We start from the raw sequence: 19,763 nt of genomic DNA, 5'->3' as shown, positions 1-19,763 counted from the left end.
GATGGAGAGGAGAGAGGGGGGTGGAGAGGAGAGAGGGGGGTGGAGAGGAGAGAGGGGTACCCCTCACTGAATTGTTCTTCCAAAGGTTTCTGCCATTTTGTTCTGAGTTTTTCCTTGTCTTCTCTGAGGGTTTATGTTGGTTATTGGTGCTGATCTGTGGGCTTCTATGAAGCCCTCTGTGACAACAAGGGCTGTATATATAATGTGAGTCGTTTATGTAACGGTGCTCGTCAGTGTCGCTTCCTCCCGATCTTTATCCGTACTGGTCAAACTCAGGTTCTCTGACTTGCCAACGCGACCACAAACGTTACAAACACCGCTTTAACCAGCTAGGCCACCGAAAAGCTAGCTCTTCCATGGCGCAGGTGAGAGGTATTTATACTGAGGAGAGAGTTTTACCAATTCAGCTCAGATACACTTCGATTTCTTCCCGTGCTTCATTTATTAACGAGCTGGTAAATACAAACATCTGTCATGTCAGTCCTCCTCATGGTGACCAGGGGTCAAAGGTCATCTTAAAACCCACAGCTGAATTTTCTATACACCTAATTATATATGAAACAAACTATAATAAATATATTAAACGTTCTTTATTGTCCTTCATTCAACATGGTTAGAAAATACATTAAACAAAAATGTAAGTACTACATCTACAACAGATTTAGTTTCAATAAGAGTGCTTGAATATATAAAAAGGTCCATGTACAGTGCTAAGTCATATATAAATACAGTCTGTAGTTTTGTTACACTGGACACAATATCTAAACATTCCTACATCTGATAAGGCCTAAGTCAGGTGAATAAACACTTAAAGAGCAGCAAGAGTTTACCATGGCAATATCTGAGAAGTACAAATTCTCCCTGCTGCCGGCACTACCCCTTAGCTGTGGTAGTCCTACCACCAGGGGGCAGTGGCAGTGTGTTTCTATCCTTCAGCCACCAGTAGGTTACTGTGCTACTCTACTCCACCTTCCAGATGGCGATCTTGCCATCCTCGCGGGCGGCGCCGCTCAGAACATAGCGGTCTTCCGCGGAGCACAACGTCTGCACGGTGTCGTTGTGGGCAACCAGCTCCTTCTCCACCAGGTGGCGCTCTGGGTCCAGCACGAAGGTCTTCCCCCGGGTCTTCCCCCCGCTCCTGCCCCGGCCCCCCACCCAGACCTGCACCAGCGGGGAGGACACAGAGTTCAAAACCAGAACACCTCCTCTATGGCTTTGACAATGTTTAATTCATCTGTAGCTAGCCTGTTAGTTAGCCTGATGTTCTCCTACTAGTTAGCTTGATGTTAGCCTGTCAGCTAGCCTTATGTTGGCCTGCTAGTTAGCCTGATGTGAGCCAGAAGGTGAACTGACTCAGCAGAGGGAAGGTTACCTGGTTCTTGACCCTGATCATGCAGGTGACCCCAGTGCATTCTGGGAGTAGAATTCTATGGAAGGGCTTGGAGAGCTCGGTGAGGAGCCACACACACACCTCCCCCGAGTCCACACACGCCGTCCACAGCTGCTCCAGCTACGCACGCACACACACACACACACACACACACACACACACACACACACGCGCACACACACACACACACACACACACACACACACACACACAACTTAGACTTTAAACTGTAAAAGTTTACATTACAAAAGACATTTAAATTTGAAAAACAGTGCTCTCAATTCTTGTGTGATCCCCAGTCCTCCAGCTGGTGTACCTCAGGCAGCATGAGCAGCCAGCTGAAGGCTGATGTGGATCCTCTGGTCTGCTCTGGAAGAGCCGTCCTGCGGTTCACACTGCCCGTCTTCAAAACCTCCATCACACAGTCCCTGGCACCTGCACACCCACCCAACTTTATGGTCACATGCTCATTTATTGACTATGAAATGCTTGATTTCCAGGCTTCCCCAACAGAGCAGAGAGGTACTTAAAAAACACAAAACGTAAATAAAAACAATGCAACCTTAAATAACCTAAGTGATCAATACACAGTTGCTTAGTGGTTGTGTAGAGGTCATGTAGGGGTCATGTGGAGCTCATTTATGGGTCGTGTGGAGGTCATGTAGGGGTCGTGTGGAGGTCATGTAGGGGTCGTGTGGAGGTCATGTAGGGGTCATGTGGAGCTCATTTAGGGGTCGTGTGGAGGTCATGTAGGGTTTGTGTGGAAGTCGTATCTAGGTAGTTTAGTCCCGGTACTCACAGCACCAGAGCGCCCCCCTGCAGAGCTGCAGGGACTGCAGACGGTCACAGGAGAGATGGAACTTCTTCCTGATTTGCAGGGACGCCACGTCCCACGCCATCACCATGCCGTCCGCCCCACATGAGTACGCCACCTTGGGGCTGCCGCCGGAACCACAGGGGTGGGGGAGAGGGGATATAGAGAATATACGTTTTATATATATATATATATGGGACTAAAGGGATTGAGCCTCTAATCTGTTCCACTGCGCCCTGCACCCTTGCATCACAGATTTTATGTAATCTACTTATGCATCCACCTTGTTCTTACCTTGCCGCATTGTCCTTACTGCATTGTACTAAGTATTACTGTAGATGTTATTGTTGCACTGTATTGTGTTGTCGATGTTATTGTCTCCATTCTTACCTGATAAATACATATCGTTCCTTGACGCTGACCACCGAAATACTGCTAGAACTACACACTTCTGATCCTTGATTTTCCACTGTGCTTTCTGAATACACTGTTTGTCTTGTTGAATGAGTAAGATGTGTCATGTGACGTGCACCTGTATCTCTCGGAGCGTTCCCCCAGGGCCAGGCCCGTGACCTCGGCCCGGTGGTCGGTCAGTTGCTTGTTACATGACATGCTCCTCGTGCTGATGATGTAGATGACGGAGTCCTGGGAGCCCACCCACACCTGCCCACTGTCCACTCCCAGCATGCAGTTCTGCAGGGACAACAGCAGTCAGTTTGATCCTAGCCATCTCAGTATTCATACAGTGGATTGAATCATATTATGTGTGTTGACTCTAACAATGATACCATAAACAATGCTCAAATGTAACAACATTGTACTTGATATTTTTAACTTGATTTACTGACCTAAATGATAAAAGGACTAAAATGATCAAAGTATTCAGGCTTCAGACATGTTTAACAGTGGTATAGTATAGTTCAGCTGCCACGAGAGGGAGTTCTCTGAGTAGTCTCCTGAGATGTCTGGAATTCTACACCCCTCTGCTACTCATTATGGTTCATGTGACTCAACACAGAGATGTTAACTGACCACAGCGAGGGATCTCTTTGGGAGATGTTTATAGCTCAGTGGTAGAGCATGGGGATGGGTATAGCTCAGTGGTAGAGCATGGGGATGGGTATAGCTCAGTGGTAGAGCATGGGGATGGGTATAGCTCAGTGGTAGAGCATGGGGATGGGTATAGCTCAGTGGTAGAGCAGTTGACTACAGATCAAAAGGCCACACGTTATAATCCCCCCCTCCATATGTCTCTTTTTGAGTAGAAGCTTCTGCTAAATGACCACAGTATATGGAGAACTCTTTATCTGCTCTCTCAAGTCGGAATCCCTAAATCACTCAGCAGTTTCTGAGTCGGGTGTTTTTATTGCAGCTGCCACTTTGTGGAAACGTCACTCGTAAATCTAATTTCAGTTCCTTTTTTATGTCTCTCTCCAACTGTCTCTCTCTCCTCCTACTCCCCCCTCCCTCTCACTCTCCACCTCTCGCTGTATCGAAAACACTCTTCTCCGATCTCCCCGTCTCTCTCTAACCCTCCCTTTCCCTCCCTCTCCCTCTCTCTCTCTCTTTTCCGCTGTCCACACATCTGTCTTCTATCACCCCTCCCTCCAGAGGGTGTTCTCACCAGGGGGGCGGAGCCTGCTTGGACGCAGGTCTGCAGCATGGACCAGCTGGCTGCGTCAAAAACCACCACCTTCCCATTGCTAAGGGCAACCCACAGCTTGGGGTTCCCGTCTCCCTCCGAGTCGCCCCCCCCCAGCTGGCCTGAGGACACACACGGATACACACACACACACTGTTAAGTAGTTACACACACAAGAAGGGAGGGAGGAGGGAGGGAAAGAGAGAGAGAGAGAGAGAGAGAGAGAGAGAGAGAGAGAGAGAGAGAGAGAGAGAGAGAGAGAGAGAGAGAGAGAGGGGGGAAGGAGGTGGAGGAGTTGCACGAGGAGTGGGGCTGGTCTGCTCAAAAGGAGTGAGTGAGGGAGTGTAATGAATTAAGAGAGGATGGAAGAAAGGAGAGAGAGAGAAGAGAGGAGTGGGAGTGACCTGGAAGGCATCCAAACACTTGTGTGTGACCTACATTCAGACGTGGGACTTGAATGTCTCTCTGTGTTCCTGTCTACTCTCAGTTGTTCTCGAAAACTACCAACAGGACTGTTCCAACTTTCCCTATAGAACCACAGCTAGCTAGCAGCTAGCTAGCATGGCTGGTTCTCTCACTACAGATCCACATATGCTAGCAGTTAACTAGCATGACTGGTTCAAGCCAACCCCTGGAGCTAGATAGACACCTCACAGGAAACATATCTTTCTAATAAACAACCTTCCAGTAACTACCACCTCTTAAACTTATAGAAGGAGGAGAGGAAGAGGAGGAGGAGGAGGAGAGGAAGAGAAAGGAGGAGAGGGGGAGAAATAATATGAGTAGATGAAAGAGGATGAACCGGAGAAGGGGCCAGAGGAAGGAGATTCGGGTGGAGGAGAGGTTGGGTAACTGGGCTGTAAAGAGGAAGTGGAATGCAGGTAGTGAAACACATGGTTCTGCACTTATTACTCCACTTTACATTTACATTTACATTTATTCATTTAGCAGACGCTTTTATCCAAAGCGACTTCCACATGGCGATCTTGCCATCCTCGAGGGCGCCGCCGCTCAGAATGTAAAGAGTGTGTACAGTATGTGCCTGTGTATGTATGTATGCGTGCGCGTGACACAGACACATACTGTACACAGATTCCCCCCCTCTCCTCCTAGCTTTTGTGCGTGCGTGTGTTAATGTGTGTGTTTGTGTACGAGTGTGTGTGTGCGAGTGTGTGTGTGTGTGTGTACCTTGTGTGTATGAGTGTGTGTGTGTACCTGGTGTGTATGAGTGTGTGTGTGTACCTGGTGTGTATGAGTGTGTGTGTGTGTACCTGGTGTGTATGAGTGTGTGTGTGTACCTGGTGTGTATGAGTGTGTGTGTGTGTGTGTACCTGGTGTGTATGAGTGTGTGTGTGTGTACCTGGTGTGTATGAGTGTGTGTGTACCTGGTGTGTATGAGTGTGTGTGTGTACCTGGTGTGTATGTGTGTGTGTGTGTACCTGGTGTGTAGAGTAGAACATCCACAGCCTGTGCGGAGGTCAGATCCAGGGAGGGGTTGATCTTGTGCTTCAGAGTCTCTGCCGTGGTTTTGGGAACCATCATTGGTACTACACGCACGCACACGCAAACACACGTCACACACACACACACACGCACACACACACGCACATAAAGGACAGGTCAGTCCAGATTAGCACATTTACATTTAGTCATTTAGCAGACGCTCTTATCCAGAGCGACTTACAGTAAGTACAGGGACATACCCCCGAGGCAAGTAGGGTGAAGTGCTTTGCCCCAGGACACAACGTGAGTTGGCATGACCGGGAATCGAACTGGCAACCTTCGGATTACTAGCCCGATTCCCTCACCACTCAGCCATCTGAGCCATCTGAGCGGTAGCAGGCAATGTATTCCTGTGTGTTGCATCTCTAAACAATGCAGATACCTACATAACAAGGCACTTTTAGGTCAGATTGAAGACCATTCCCTGCAGTAAGAACATTACACCCAGACTGACAATGAGAATGCCAGTGAAGCTCCTCTTACACAGCCTGTTCAAGGCTATTGTGCGCCTCTACGCCGCCTCACAGTTCCGTGTCAAAGTTACCAACATAGAATGAGGAGTCATTGTTGAACCAGCATGAAGCCGGCAGTGGAGGCAGTCACAGAGCTGAATCATGTCTGTGGAAAAGGGACAACCACTACACACTCTAATAACCACACTGATTCTGGAACGCAGGCCTGCCATGTAAAATCACTCATGGAGTGGCCTTATGCCGGCTTTGTTTGGTTCAGTGTAAACAAAGTGTGTGGGCGTGAGTGTGTGTGTGTGTGTGTACCCTCTGTCTTCATCTTGTCAAAGTAGGCTAGTTTGGAGGCAGCGTAGATGGCCCTGGTGCTTTGCAGGCAGCCCACCACTGCATCCATGAGCAGAGAGTTAGTCAGGGCCTGCTGCATGAACTGGGGGTCCTGGGTGGGGGTGGGGGGGAGTGTAGGGAGACAGAGGTAAATCCTGGTTATTCATGTGTAGATGCATATAGATGAGGCTCCACATTCCACACGCTTCATATACCATAGAACAGTGGTGTGTGTGTGTGTGTGTGTGACATGCCATTAGCAGGGGGAGTTTCGATGGCGTGTTTTCTGTTGTTCATGCTGGACCCAGTCCAAACAGCTTCCTCTATAAAACGCCTACATACATTTACATTACATTTACATTTATTCATTCAGCAGACGCTTTTATCCAAAGCGACTTCCAAGAGAGAGCTTTACAAAAGTGCATAGGTCACTGATCATAACAACGAGCAACAGTAAAAATATTTCACAGCGAGCACAAGAATTTTAAATCAGTTACAACTAACCAACAAGAGCAACAAGTCTCTCAATAAGAGTCATTACACACACACCCCTCCCTCCTCTCCCACACACACACACACCCCTCCCTCCTCTCCCTCCCACCCACACACACAAACCCCTCCCTCCTCTCCCACACACACACACAAATCCCTCCCTCCTCTCCCACACACACACACAAACCCCTCCCTCCTCTCCCACACACACACACCTCCCTCCTTCCCTCCCCTCCCACACACACACACACACACCTCCCTCCTCTCCCACACACACACACACACACACACCTCCCTCCCCTCCCACACACGGACCTTGTGCTCGTCGGCCATCTTGCGTCCGCCCCACATCTCCTTCACCATGAGGTTCCACAGCTCGGACTCGCCCTTCAGGTTGGCCTCGAACACCACCTTCCTGCCCAGAGAGCGGATCCTCAGGGTGGGGATCCGCAGCAGCAGGAACGCAGCCGAAGAGATCTTCACCTCCTGACACACACACACAGTTTCAAACACAGGAACACACACCTCCACACACACCTTCACACTCACAGGAGCACACAGACCTTCACACACACACCTTCACCTCCTGACACAGACACAGGAACACACACTTTCACACATCATCAGACACACCTTCACACCCAGGAACACTCTCCTTGTGAAACACACGCACCCCTTCACACACACACACACACAAACACAGAAACACATACACGCACAAACCTTCACACAAGCACACCATACAGGAAGTAGTCCCGGCCGGCCCTCTCACCTCGATATCCCTGAACTTGCTGATCTCCAGGAAGCCCGGCCGTCCTCCGGTCAGCAGGAAGAGCCTGCGCTGCGTCATGGCGATCTTGCCCACGCCGCGGGACGTCTTGACGGAGGAGGAGAGCTTGAACACGCACTCGCTAGCCTCCAGCTGCTCCACCACGCCGGCAGGGAGCGCCACTTCCTGGGCCTCCGCTTCCGTCTCCTTCCAGAAGGTGTAGAACACGCGGAACAGCTCTGGATCCACCTGTTTCTGCTGGCCTGGACACACACACACGTAACATTCACAAACGCACACATACACACACACAAGTACGCACGTAGAAACACAAACCAATCTTTACACACATAACTCTTTACTAATGCTTATGGGTCTACCACAGTTGACTGGCACCCTATTGGTCAGCCAGTTCTTGGACAGGAAGGAACAACCGACTCTACAACAACATCCTTCTACAGCACGTTGTAATTCACTGGAGATATTGACACAACGATAATTCACACACAAACACACGCACACACTATCGCAAAGGCACAACAATTATTTTCCTACACACACACACACACACACACACATACACTCAGTCACACCCTCAGTGTGTCAAACGTAAACGTTGTGTGGAATGCGTGAGGAATGTTGCACACACATGCTGATGATAAGACTACCATCTCCCTCTCTACCTCTTCTCTGTCCCTCCCTCCCTCCCCCCATCCTCTCCCTCGCTTTCCCTCCCACCCCTCTCTTCCTCCCTCCCCCTCTCGAAGGAGGTTCTCTGGCAGCAGTGAGGGAATGATTAACCAGAGAACTCTCTGTTCTAACAGAAACGTCTAGAAGCTGTCTTTACATTCCTGGGTGGAGAGTTGAGCTTTGATTGTAGCTGGGTGTGTAGCTGGCTGTCCATATATGTGTGTGTCTTATCTGTAGCCGTGTTTATGTTCTGTCTTTGTTACCAAGTGTCAACAGACAGAGAACCAGTGTAAATACAGAACACACAAATACAGAAACTCCTTGGAATGGTGGATAGTGAGGTGAACACGCACACACGAACGCCATCACACACACACGTGAGGTAAGGACCAAACACCACAGCACACACTACGTGGGGGGGGAATGAAAAGATCTTACCCTCCAGGTTGGAGTCAAGATAAAAGACAGACTGGGAGCCAGCCCCCTCCACATCATCTGGGAGGCGTGGGGGGGGGGGGAGAGGAGCAGAATGACTCATAGAAATCAGTGGGGTAATTCCCAGACTACGCAACACTGAACCCTTTAAGTGTTGAACACTACAGTAAACTCCAGCTGAGGTCACGCACACACAGTCTGATTGGACCTGGAATCGTCTCATCTGAGATGGAATGTTGACCTGACTTCCAAGATTCCAAAACCAGCTGGCAAAATCTGAGAGTCAAGTTGTCAGACTGGTTGGTTGAGATAAGCAGCCTGTCATCTGAAGTGACAGGAACACAAGAGATTTCAAAACCATTTCTGGTGATTATTGTTGAAGTGACTTGATCTTCATGTTCCGATCAGAATAACCTTTGGAGGAACAATCACATAAACATGGTTTGCTGACCACAATCCCATGAATTCCTCCTCTCCCTGTCGGGTCCAAAAACCTGACATTACTGTTATTGTCAAGTCAGTAATATTATGTTTGATACTATTCAGGCTTACAACAGTTTAGCAGTTTTCGAAGCATGAGAAGACTCCAGAGTGCTTGTGTGCCCCAACCTTCACAGGCACAGTAACCAGTGGATAGTTTACATATATCTATGAGTATCTACTCTAACAGTAACTCTATATCTATGAGTGTCTACTCAAACGGTAACTCTATATGTATGAGTATCTACTCTAACAGTAACTCTATATCTATGAGTGTCTACTCAAACGGTAAGTCTATATCTACGAGTGTCTACTCTAACAGTAGCTCTATATATCTGAGTAACTACCCCTACAGTAACTCTATACGTATGTATGAGTGTCTACTCTATGGGCCCGGTGCCAGTAGTGACTCCATCCTTACCTACAGTGAGGGCATCAAACAGCCTGAGGATGGTGCCCTGGTCCTTGACGATGCCAGACTCCTGCACATGCCTCACAAACTGCTCCAGGTGCATGTGCTTTTTCGGCAGCTGGAAGCGCTTGACGGCCCCCTGGTCGCCGTGGAGGGCGCGCTCCTGCTCCGTGTCCCTCTTGACGCGGCTGATGAGGCGCTGGAGCTCCGGCCGGCGCTCTGTCTGCCCCCGCTCCGCCTCCGGGAGCGAGTCGACCAACGCGGTGACCAGCGCGGCGGGGAAGATGTCCGTGTCCGTCTTGTAGAGCGTCTGGAAGTCGTCCAGGGCGTCAAGGCGACGTCCGGCCACGGAGCACACCAGGCCCCTGAGGTAGTGATACCTGGGGGGGGGGGGGGAGATTTGTGGCGTCACGCAACGCTTCTCTGCCCGAGGGATTTAGCTCGTCGCTAGACGCGTAGCTGTGGTACCGCAGGAGTTGCTGTGTTCAGCTACACATGTTTAGTTCTGCTTGTGTTTCTGAGGGCCTATAACGGCGAGGTGGGCAGAGACCCCAACCCACACACACGTCGGAACCCCCCCACGCACACACCTGGCCAGAAGGGCGGAGTCCTCGGGCGGGGCAGCGTTGATGGCCCTCCCCAGCAGAGCGATCATCTCTGAGTAGTAGTTCTGAACGTAGTGGTACGCCAGCGGGGGAGGGAACTCTGGGAGACGGAATATCTTGACGGGTTTCTGGAGAATCTTCAGTCCTGAGAGAGGAGAGAGAGAGGGAGAGGAGAGAAGAAAGGAGAGGAGAGAGAGGAGAGAGAGAGGGAGAGGAGAGAAGAAAGGAGAGAGAGGAGAGAGAGAGAGAGAGAGGAGAGAGAGAGGAGAGAAGAAAGGAGAGAGAGGAGAGAGAGAGAGAGAGGAGAGAGAGAGAGAGGAGAGAGAGAGAGAGAGAGAGGAGAAGAAAGGAGAAGAGAGAGAGAGAGAGAGAGAGAGAGAGAGAGAGAGAGAGAGAGAGAGAGAGAGAGAGGGAGAGGAGAAGAAAGGAGGGCTTCAGAAACACAATCAGAGACCACACCGAGGAGAAACAGGAAGTGAGGCCTCGCCCCGGGCCTCACCGCTGTCGGGGTTGACCTTCTTGAGGGAGGCGTGTCTGAAGGGCAGTGTGGGGGGGCTGGCTCCTGCCAGGTTGGGCATGCTGTGGCCAAGCTTGCTGCTGAGCCGGGTGTCTGGGCTGGTGTAGGAGCGGGCCACCTCCTGCATGGTGGGTCGGCGGGGCGACTCCGTCATCGCACGCAGTCTGGGGGGGCGACACGGGGCCGTGACAGTGTATATCAGGATGTTTGTGTGTGTATTTTTATCTAAGGGTGTGTGTTTGGGTATGGGTGTGTGAGGGTGTTTGTTTGTGCGTATGTATACAGTATAATGGTGTGTGTGTGGATGAGGGTGTGTATTTGTGTGTATATATACAGTATAATGGTGTGTGTGTGTGTGGATGAGGGTGTGTGTTTGTGTGTATATATACAGTAGAATGGTGTTTGTGTGTGTGTGTGTGTGTGTGGATGAGGGTGTGGGTGTACCTGTACGCCTCTGTCCGTGAGCTGAGCTCAAGCCGAGTGAAGGCGTCCATCTTTCTGTTCAGACGATCCCTCAGGAAGGAGTGGAAGATGTGTGTGTCCAGCACCTATACACACACACACACACACACACACAGGAACACATGTGCATGCTTAGTGCACATACTGTATGTGTGGTGTGGGCGTGTGTGTGGTCGACGTGTGTGTGTGTGTGCACCTTGCGGTAGAAGGGCTGTTCAGCAGGCTCTCTACTCCTGAGGAACTCCTCACTGTTAAACACTCGATGTTCGTAGTTCAGATGCTCTTGGACCTGCCTGGGGACACATCATTACAACATCACTTCCTGTAGGGTCAGTTACACCACCCGTACACTTCCTGTAAGGTTAGTTCAACTTCCTGTAGGGTTAAATAGATTGCTGTAGCGTAAGCTACACTTCCTGTATGGTTGGTCTTTGTGTAGGGTTCCTGAGGGGTCGGTTAGACTTCCTGTATAGAGGGAATCTGCAGTGTGTACCTGAAGATGTTGACGATTAGCTCCAGGGTGATGTTCAGTATCTGGGCGTTGAGCCTCCTCTGCCAGGCTCTGCGCCGGGAGCGCTGCTCGTTTACGTCTGTGCTGGCGCCCTGGTGGCACCGCTCCAGGTCGTAGTGCATCTGGAGGGTGCCCACCCTGCACGCACAAACACACACACACACGTACACATAAACACACATGCATAGATACACACACACATAGTCCACACATACACTTCCTGTGTGTGTCTGTGCGTGTGTATATAGATATGTGTGTGTGGCATGTGTGTGTACCGGGAGATGAAGCAGTCCCTGGCTGCATCAGGCACGGCGGGCAGGTCCAGTGTCTCTGAGCAGCTGCACGCCACCAACCCCTCATCTATGTTCACTAGGACCAGGTCCTCAGTCTCCTATCTCACACACACACACACACACATACAAACATTAGCCACACACCCCTCACCAGATAACACATGGCAAGCCCAGGGGATGAACAGAAACAATACCCTCCCTCATCCCATAATGACCCTGTCACTATCACCGTGGGAAACAATAGACCAGGAGGTCCAGTGAGCTCAGCTGAACCTAGACAAAGCACATACATCCCTTAGTGTGTGTGTGTGTGTGTGTGTGAGTGAGTGAGTGATGAGTCAGGCTCCAGAGTCAGCTTAGCCATCACTACTCCAGACATTCCCTCTCCTCTCTGAGCAGGAACACACACGCACACACAGTCATCGCTGATGTCATCATCTCATCCAGCTGGCTGCTGAAAGCCCTCTCACTGTCTCAGCAGAATAGAGCAGAGCCCGGCAAAGTAGAATAGATAGAAGCACAGTACAGCAAGAACAGAGTAGAGTAGAGTATACTAGAGTAGAGTACTAAAGAGTAACAGTAAGGAGCATTAGAGCAGAGTCCAATCCAGTAGAGTCTCACCGCTGCCACCTCTTCATAGTGCTGCAGGTGGCATCCCATCAGGTAGGCAGTGGGCGCCATGACGAAGTCCAGCATCTGGCAGGAGAGGACGGGCACATAGGGGTGCTGCCAGGACAGGGGGTGCAGGAAGAGCAGCAGGGCCTCGGACACCAGGGTCAGCCGGGACCAGTCGCTGGAGAACAACACCACCCTCTGCTCCGTCAGCAGGCTGGCCAGCACCTGGAGCAATACACAGGCTAGGTTAGGCTATATCACGCTAAACTATGCTATGCTAGGTTAGGGTCAATTCTGCTCGGCTCGTCTAGGTTGGGCTAGGCTAAGATGCTACTCTGGGCTACTCTAAGCTAGGCTAAGATATGCTTCTCTATGCTATGCTAGTCTATGCTATTTTAAGATAGGCAATGCTGCTCTAGACCACTCTATGCTACTCTAGGCTAGGCTAGGCTATGCTACCCATGGTTAGGCTGGGATGCCCCTCTATACTACTTTAGGCTACACTAAGATAAGCTATGCTATTCTTTGCCACTCTAGGCTAGGCTAAGCTATGCTCCTCCGGGCCAGGCTGAACTCACCTGTAGCAGCTGTTCAGGCCTGAAGCAGAGGAAGGCCAGGTGCAGGTCCAGGTCCACAGCAGGTCGCTCTTGGTCCTCCCTGGAGGGCAGCACCACCTGGAGAGGCTTCATGTTGAACACCTGCACAGCCACCAGGAAGAACACATTAACGTCTTCTCCATTCCGTCTCTCTCTCTCTCTCCGTGACAGACAGGGCCTTACCGGAAGGACTTCCCTGTCTCACACTCTTATCAGCCAATCATCAACAGGAATTCTGCTACTCTTCCTCCAATCGACAACTTGCGACCGACAGCATGAATATTTTGACTCATCCATCCTGTGAAGACCTTCTTGTGGCTGTTGGATCTGTTGCCTACACCAGGCAACACTCTACACATTGACGACTCACTCATACACTCACCTACACCACTGACCTAGCGACTGACACAACTCAATACAGTATTTCTCTTGTTGGTTTCCTTAGTTCTTTAATTAATTGCTTTGTTACTTGGCGTATGGGCCCCGTATCTTGTCACTGCCTTGCCTTGGAGCCTGGATTGTGTGTGTGTGTGTGTGTGAGAACTGCAGGGAGTTAACTGGTCACTGTAGAACCACAAAGATTTTTCCCCCTGAAAAACTCCAATTACAAAATCACTGTTTTTTCCTCCATGACATGGTGTTTTCCACGTCAACAACATGACGTGTTCCCCTGTCGTGTCCAGGGAATGAAGGGCAGTGTCCCTTCTTGTGCTGTTTGGCGCCCAGAGTGTGTAACTCCACAGAATGTGTGTGGGGTTGGGAGGAGTGTAAAGGGGAGGTTCATTTGGGACAGGAGGGGAACAGTACTCCTTTGTGAGACTTTTGTTTTGGACCAGAACACGTTTGGTCATTGTGCCTTCATCACAGTCTGTGTACCTTCATTTGACTTGTATTACTATTTTTCACTTTTTGCACTGTCAAGAATAAATCATCTTGCCCTGAAGAGCTATTTGAAAACATATTTGTTCCTACGAACATTGCTATTGTTTTATTAAGGAAGCAACTCTTCTGATGGGCTTATGATAACCAAACCTAAGATAAGGTGTGTGTGCGTGTGTGTGTGTGGTACTGACCACATGCAGATGTCCAGGGGGGGGGATGGGGACCAGGGTCAGTGTGGCTGAGAACTCCTTCACCTTCTCCTCACAGTCACACGTCCAGCCTGGCTTCAGATGGCCCAGCAAGCTGCACAGAGACAGGCAGACCGCTGTGAGACTCTCTCTCTCTATCCCTCTCTCCCCCTCTCTCTCCCTCTCTCACTCACACAGACACACACGAACCAGCCTCACAGAGACCGTGTCTCACCCAGTCAGTCAGTCAGCATTTGAGTGTGTGTGAGAGAGAAGGGGTGTGTGATGGTGTGTTTGTCTGCGTGTGTGTCTGTGAGTGTGTGTGTGTGTGCTCACCAGGAGAGGCAGTCCCTCAGAGCGTTGTAGTAGGGGTACTTAGAGATGACACACACTGCGTACGAAGCGTACAGGCGGGACTTGGAGGACGAACGTTGGCCGTTCTGGATCCCGCCCTCCTGACACCAAACAGCCAATGGGAAAGCAGCTTAACTAACCAATCACAAACTGTCAGTAACGTGGGGAGATGGCTTTTGTACTTGTACAGGTGTGTAGTTCTGAACCATAAGGAGAAGTTGTACCTGTATAGGTCTGTAGTACTGGACAACCACTCCATGAGTTCTGCTGCCCAATACGTCTGTGAAGACCAGGAAGTGGTACGAATCTTCTTTCTGCTCATTGGTTATCTGAAGACCGCCTGGCCAATAGGGAAAGAGAATCCTCACAATGAAACACGTAGAGCGCAAGCAAGGAACCACAAAGGCACAGTGGTACCAGCTAAGGCTCTAGGGTACAAGCTATGGCACTGGAGTAACACTCGCAAAATTACAATCATTTACTATTTTGCTCTCGCAAATAATCTGGAAGTCGGTGAGACTGACTCCAAGATGTGGGTTGTGTACTGTATGGCGAGATGAGACAGGTCTTTAGGGAACAGTCACAGTTTCCCATCAGCGACCCATCCAGACCTTGACTGTGGTTAATGACGGATTTCCTAACATAAAACAATCCTGTGTTGAGTCAAGGTAACACAGTAGACATGAGTGCGCTAACCTCTTGTGTTTCAAACAACCTGAACATTTATGTAATGGAAGCCCTTGTGTTATACATGGTATATAGGGGGAGTCAGATGGCTGAGTGGTTAGGGAATCGGGCTAGTAATCCGAAGGTTGCCAGTTCGATTCCCGGTCATGCCAACTGACGTTGTGTCCTTGGGCAAGGCACTTCACCCTACTTGCCTCGGGGGGAATGTCCCTGTACTTACTGTAAGTCGCTCTGGATAAGAGCGTCTGCTAAATGACTAAATGTAAAATATAGCTCTATAAATAAATGTACCTTGGTTGACTGATGGATGGCCTGTATTCGAATTGTGGTTTTGGAAATAGATTCCAATCTCTGAAAAGAACCATGTTAGGAGGAGCACCATCACTCTTCCTCCAAGCATCACCTACTGACACACCCTAACCTTTCAACACCTACCTCCATGGCACGTTTTGCAGAATCCACGCCAACATGCCTTAGGTGGCATGGATGACATCAAATGATCGGAGCGTGACTCATTTGACAGCTGTGATAGGCTAAAGCTGCAGCAAAATGTTCCCATTACGGGCTCCAGGGAGCAAGGGGTTATTACTGCAGTGCAGCCTTTGGTGGTGCACCAAATGTTAAATCAAGTGCACCTGAACTATTTTTATCGTCTAACTTTGGGGGGCGAGGTAAAGGATGTATTTTTGGTCGAATAGGGATTCAGATTGGTTGTTCAAGTCCTTTAGAGTACAATACAAAAACACACACCACTAACATTATAAAACACTAGGGGATAAAGACGTGGGGGTCAAGAGTGTAGGAGTTAGGGGTGTAGGGGTGTAGGGGTAAGGGGTGTAGGGAAGGCTGTTACCAGGGAAACAGAGCTGTGGCAGAGCGATGAGGTCAATGTCTTTCGGAACGCTGATATCCTCCGTGGCCCCCCCGTGATTGGCCGGTTGTCCGTTGGGCGGGGCCGGCCGCTCCCTCTTCTTCTTGATGAAGCTCCGCCTCCTCTGGACCCGGCTGAAGGCGTGGTCTCCCGCCTCGCCGCCGGTTTCCTTGATAACGAAGGGCGGGGCGTAGACCTGCAGTACCTCTGCCTCCAGCTGGGGGAGCTCTTTCACCTTGCCCTGCTTGTGTAACTGAGGACACACACACACAATACACAAAAACACCATACATACACACACACACACAGTTTCATAAACTACAAACCTTCTCAGTTCTAGAGTTGAAGTTTCTCACATTTGATTTGTTAAGTTTGCCCCTGGGTCATATTTGAACAGGATGTGACTAAACAAACGAGGTTGTTCAAGTGTGTGTGTGTGTGTGTGTGTGTGAGGTGTCGTACCTGGTAGAGTTCTTGCAGTTTGTCGCTGGAAGCTCCGACCACCACACAAGCCTCCAGTAGACCTGATGGTAGATCTGCCATGGCTGCCATCACACACACACACACACACACACACACACTCACTCACTGCTCTCCTCTTCCTCCGTTTCTTCCTCCTCTCCTCAGCAGCTCAGTTTGCTGGACCATGACCTGCAAGGGCCCAGGAGGAACACACACACACACACACACACACATTACAATAATAATAATAAAACCTTTAACCAGGTGGGCCGTTACACAGAAATACAAGGCACAAAATACAAAATGAGGTAGGGACTTACAAATTACAGATGTGCGAGAAAGACAAGCTAAAATTGTATAAATGCAGTACAGGGCATTGTTATTATGACTCAGGCTAGTAAGTCATTCGCAAACACGCACTCTACACAAACACTGTATAAGTAACACACTATATATGTAACTCATACACACATTAAATCTTACACACAACACTGTTTACGTAACACACGCACACAGTATATGAAACACTCTAAACACTTCACTCCAACATCACTGGAACTCTCTCTCTCCCCCTCTCCAACCTTCCAAATCACACCATCTAACCATCTCCACATGTTTCCAACGTTTCCCCCCATCAATCACATCCTCTGTGTCAGCAGGTTTGAGCCAGCGGTTCCAGGGGGCAGAGAGAATGTGCTCCTCGTTCCCCTGGAGACGACACGACACGAGACGTGCTCCAGAACACAGGGATCGACCATCAAACCTCAAACTTTATTTGTAAACGCAAAATGCCGTCCGATCAGCATCTATAACCAACCTAGACCCTCAGAGAAGACGGGCACCATCTCCCAGAAACATGGGGAGCACACAGTTTGACACCCACACAAACACACAAATCATGTGTACACATCCACATCAGATATTCAAACACACACACACACATTACATACAAACACACACCACATCACATCTAAACGTAAAACACACACTACTGAGAGGAGGTAGGACCAAGCATTCCAGCGTACTGTACTTTTACACCAGATAAACTTGAAACACACAACCATGCCTGAAACACACAACCATGCCTGAAACACACAACCATGCCTGAAACACACAACCATGCCTGACAGACTGGCCCCATGGCTTTATGCCTCCACTGCCTAGCCTAGCCTAGCCTAGACGTCATGGAAAACACACTCACTTCATTCATTCTCTGAAGGAAAATTTGAGCGGTTCTGTAAAACAGCCCCTGGCAGTGTGAGAGGTGATGGATATCACACACTAAACACACACACACACACACACACAGCCGGTTAATATTTGCATGACAAATGGAAGCCCAGTAGAAGGAGACATACCATAATACAAGACTAAATATGTGCATTGAATAGACAGTAAATCTGTACGCATGACACAGATTTGCCACGGAAAAGCGCGACACTGTATGCGGTATGATAGGATCGCAGAAACTCCGGCCCGTCCTGTTCTGTGATATGCTGGAAAAAAGACCCCTGACTATGAACTATTTATAGTTTGACGAGTCGACAGGTAGGCTAAACAGTGTAGGCTATAACTCAGTGACTGTTTAAACCAGAAACATAGGCTACTGTACGGCGTCTTGTCACAAAAGTATCCTAAATAATACCTAAACTTTGAGTGAAGGTTGAGATAAAATAATGAATGATAGGCTATAGGCTGCATATGCAATTTAGAAAGTGGGTCTGTTATATTAGCCTACGATGTTTTAAATAACCAATAGCCCCTATTTTATTTAAACAATGCGATCAATGATAGCTTGCTACCCTAATTGTTACAGTCATTTAATGGAAATGTGAATTCACCAACCTGAAGTTAGGCTATTAGGTTTCCATCAACCACGGTCTTGGATTAGCGACAGTGTCAAATCCGAATTACATTCATGGATTAACAAACGGAAAGAGCACCGTCTAAATCTGGTGTAGCGAGCTCAGTAAACGTTATGCTCCGTGTTGGCAACCGCGAGCGAAGAGGACGAGACTGTATCCATGAGACCGAAGAGCGGACTGACTGTTGCTGTAATACGGGCGCTCGTTCCCGTACTTCCTGTTCTGGTGGGTTGCTTTGGTGTTTCAAAATTCAACCAATTATGTTGTGATTCATTTGCATCGTAAAACAAACACAAAACGATGAACTATTATAGTAAAATAAGGCACCTTTAGGTTTGGATATGTGCTTCGTTCTGCACTTTACCCCACTTTCTATCAGAATCGCAAACTTGTGAATGTGTGTTGGTTTTGGTTCTAAATTCACTGCAGAAGCCTATACGTTCAATGATAGCCTACTGCCATCTAGATTTCGGTCACCGCAGGCGCAATTTGTTAGTTCATTATGGAACCAACTGGCAACTTGCAGAAGCATTTCCATTCAGAATCCTTCTAAACGATTGACAATATTTCCGTCGTTTCACAAAAAAGGTTTATTAGCCTACAGTTCATTGCTATCACACCTTTTACAGCACTGTAGGTCGATGGAGTTAGGGTGGCGGTCATTTGAATTTGAATGTATTTTCTTTTGAGGCATTTGTCTGTGTCAGTCTCTCTGTCTCTCTCAGCCTCTCTCCCTGTCTTCCTCTGTCTGTGTTGGTCTCTGTCTCTGAGTGTGTGTGGGGGGGGGGGGGCAAACCATAACTCGCCCCCAAAAAACAGTTTGTTGATTTTAGTAAGTCAGTCTCTCTGTACTACCCATTCATTACGACTAGGCGGAGCTCTTACACAAGAGTGACTGTGGGATCTAAGCTCTCCAGTCAGGGCAGAGAGGGTGATCTTTGGTCTCATGTTGAAGTATCCATCTATCCATCTCGCTCTCTCTTTCTCTCTCTCTCTAGTTCTCCCGCCCTCTCTCTTTCACCGTCACCCCTCTCCCTCTCTTTATCTCTCTCTCTCCCTATCTGTCTCTTATTCACCCTCCCTCTCCCTCTCTCTACATCTCCCCACCCGCCTCTCTCTCTCACTCTCTCTCAGTCAAATCAGGTCAGTGTAAATGTTTGATGCAGTGATCCGTGTTGTAAGAAGAGATTCAGGCCTTGCTGCTATCCTTCCAGACAAATTGTCGGTCAGTCTGACTGAAGAGATTTCAGTTGGTGTGTTACAATCTCCCCCTGTTGCAACTGACCCCTCTCTGGCCCCGAACACTGGCCTTCTGCAGCTCTGCACGTGTGTGTGTGTGTAAGTATGTGTGTGTATGTCTGCGTCAGTGTGTGTGTGAATTATGTGTGCGTGAGAGGGGAGATGTGTCAGTATGTGTGAATGTACGTGTGTAAG

General features: G+C 49.2%; 1 protein-coding gene across 1 annotated transcript; it reads right to left on the bottom strand.

Moving 5' to 3' along the window:
* Positions 1–575: 575 nt before the first annotated feature.
* Positions 576–18,487, bottom strand: dennd3a (DENN/MADD domain containing 3a). The gene is made up of 25 exons (XM_067255332.1): positions 18,310–18,487; positions 16,465–16,653; positions 15,985–16,255; positions 14,669–14,784; positions 14,427–14,545; positions 14,094–14,205; positions 13,003–13,122; positions 12,431–12,649; positions 11,792–11,907; positions 11,499–11,654; positions 11,202–11,298; positions 10,988–11,091; positions 10,526–10,707; positions 10,012–10,171; positions 9,431–9,801; positions 7,408–7,667; positions 6,951–7,121; positions 6,126–6,255; positions 5,286–5,393; positions 3,829–3,968; positions 2,737–2,897; positions 2,190–2,329; positions 1,707–1,825; positions 1,373–1,510; positions 576–1,161 (listed from the first exon to the last, which is right to left on the bottom strand). The coding sequence occupies exons 2-25, from the start codon at positions 16,552–16,554 to the stop codon at positions 961–963; spliced, it is 3,801 nt and encodes a 1,266-aa protein (XP_067111433.1). The 5' UTR covers positions 16,555–16,653; positions 18,310–18,487; the 3' UTR covers positions 576–960.
* Between the last annotated feature and the right edge of the window lie 1,276 nt (positions 18,488–19,763).

Source organism: Osmerus mordax, chromosome 18 (assembly GCF_038355195.1).
Source record: "Osmerus mordax isolate fOsmMor3 chromosome 18, fOsmMor3.pri, whole genome shotgun sequence".
NCBI lineage: Eukaryota > Metazoa > Chordata > Actinopteri > Osmeriformes > Osmeridae > Osmerus > Osmerus mordax.
The sequence above is the reverse complement of the archived record's forward strand: the minus strand, read 5'-3'. Positions and strand labels throughout refer to the sequence as shown.

Coding starts and splice junctions, on each gene's coding strand:
- dennd3a (XM_067255332.1), bottom strand. CDS start 16,554: ATGGCAGCCATGGCAGATCTACCATCAGGTCTACTGGAGGCTTGTGTG. Junction 3,969..5,285: donor TGTTCTACTCTACACACCAG/GTACACACACAC, acceptor GTGTGTCCTCAG/GCCAGCTGGGGGGGGGCGAC. Junction 1,162..1,372: donor TGATCAGGGTCAAGAACCAG/GTAACCTTCCCT, acceptor CCGCTGGTGCAG/GTCTGGGTGGGGGGCCGGGG.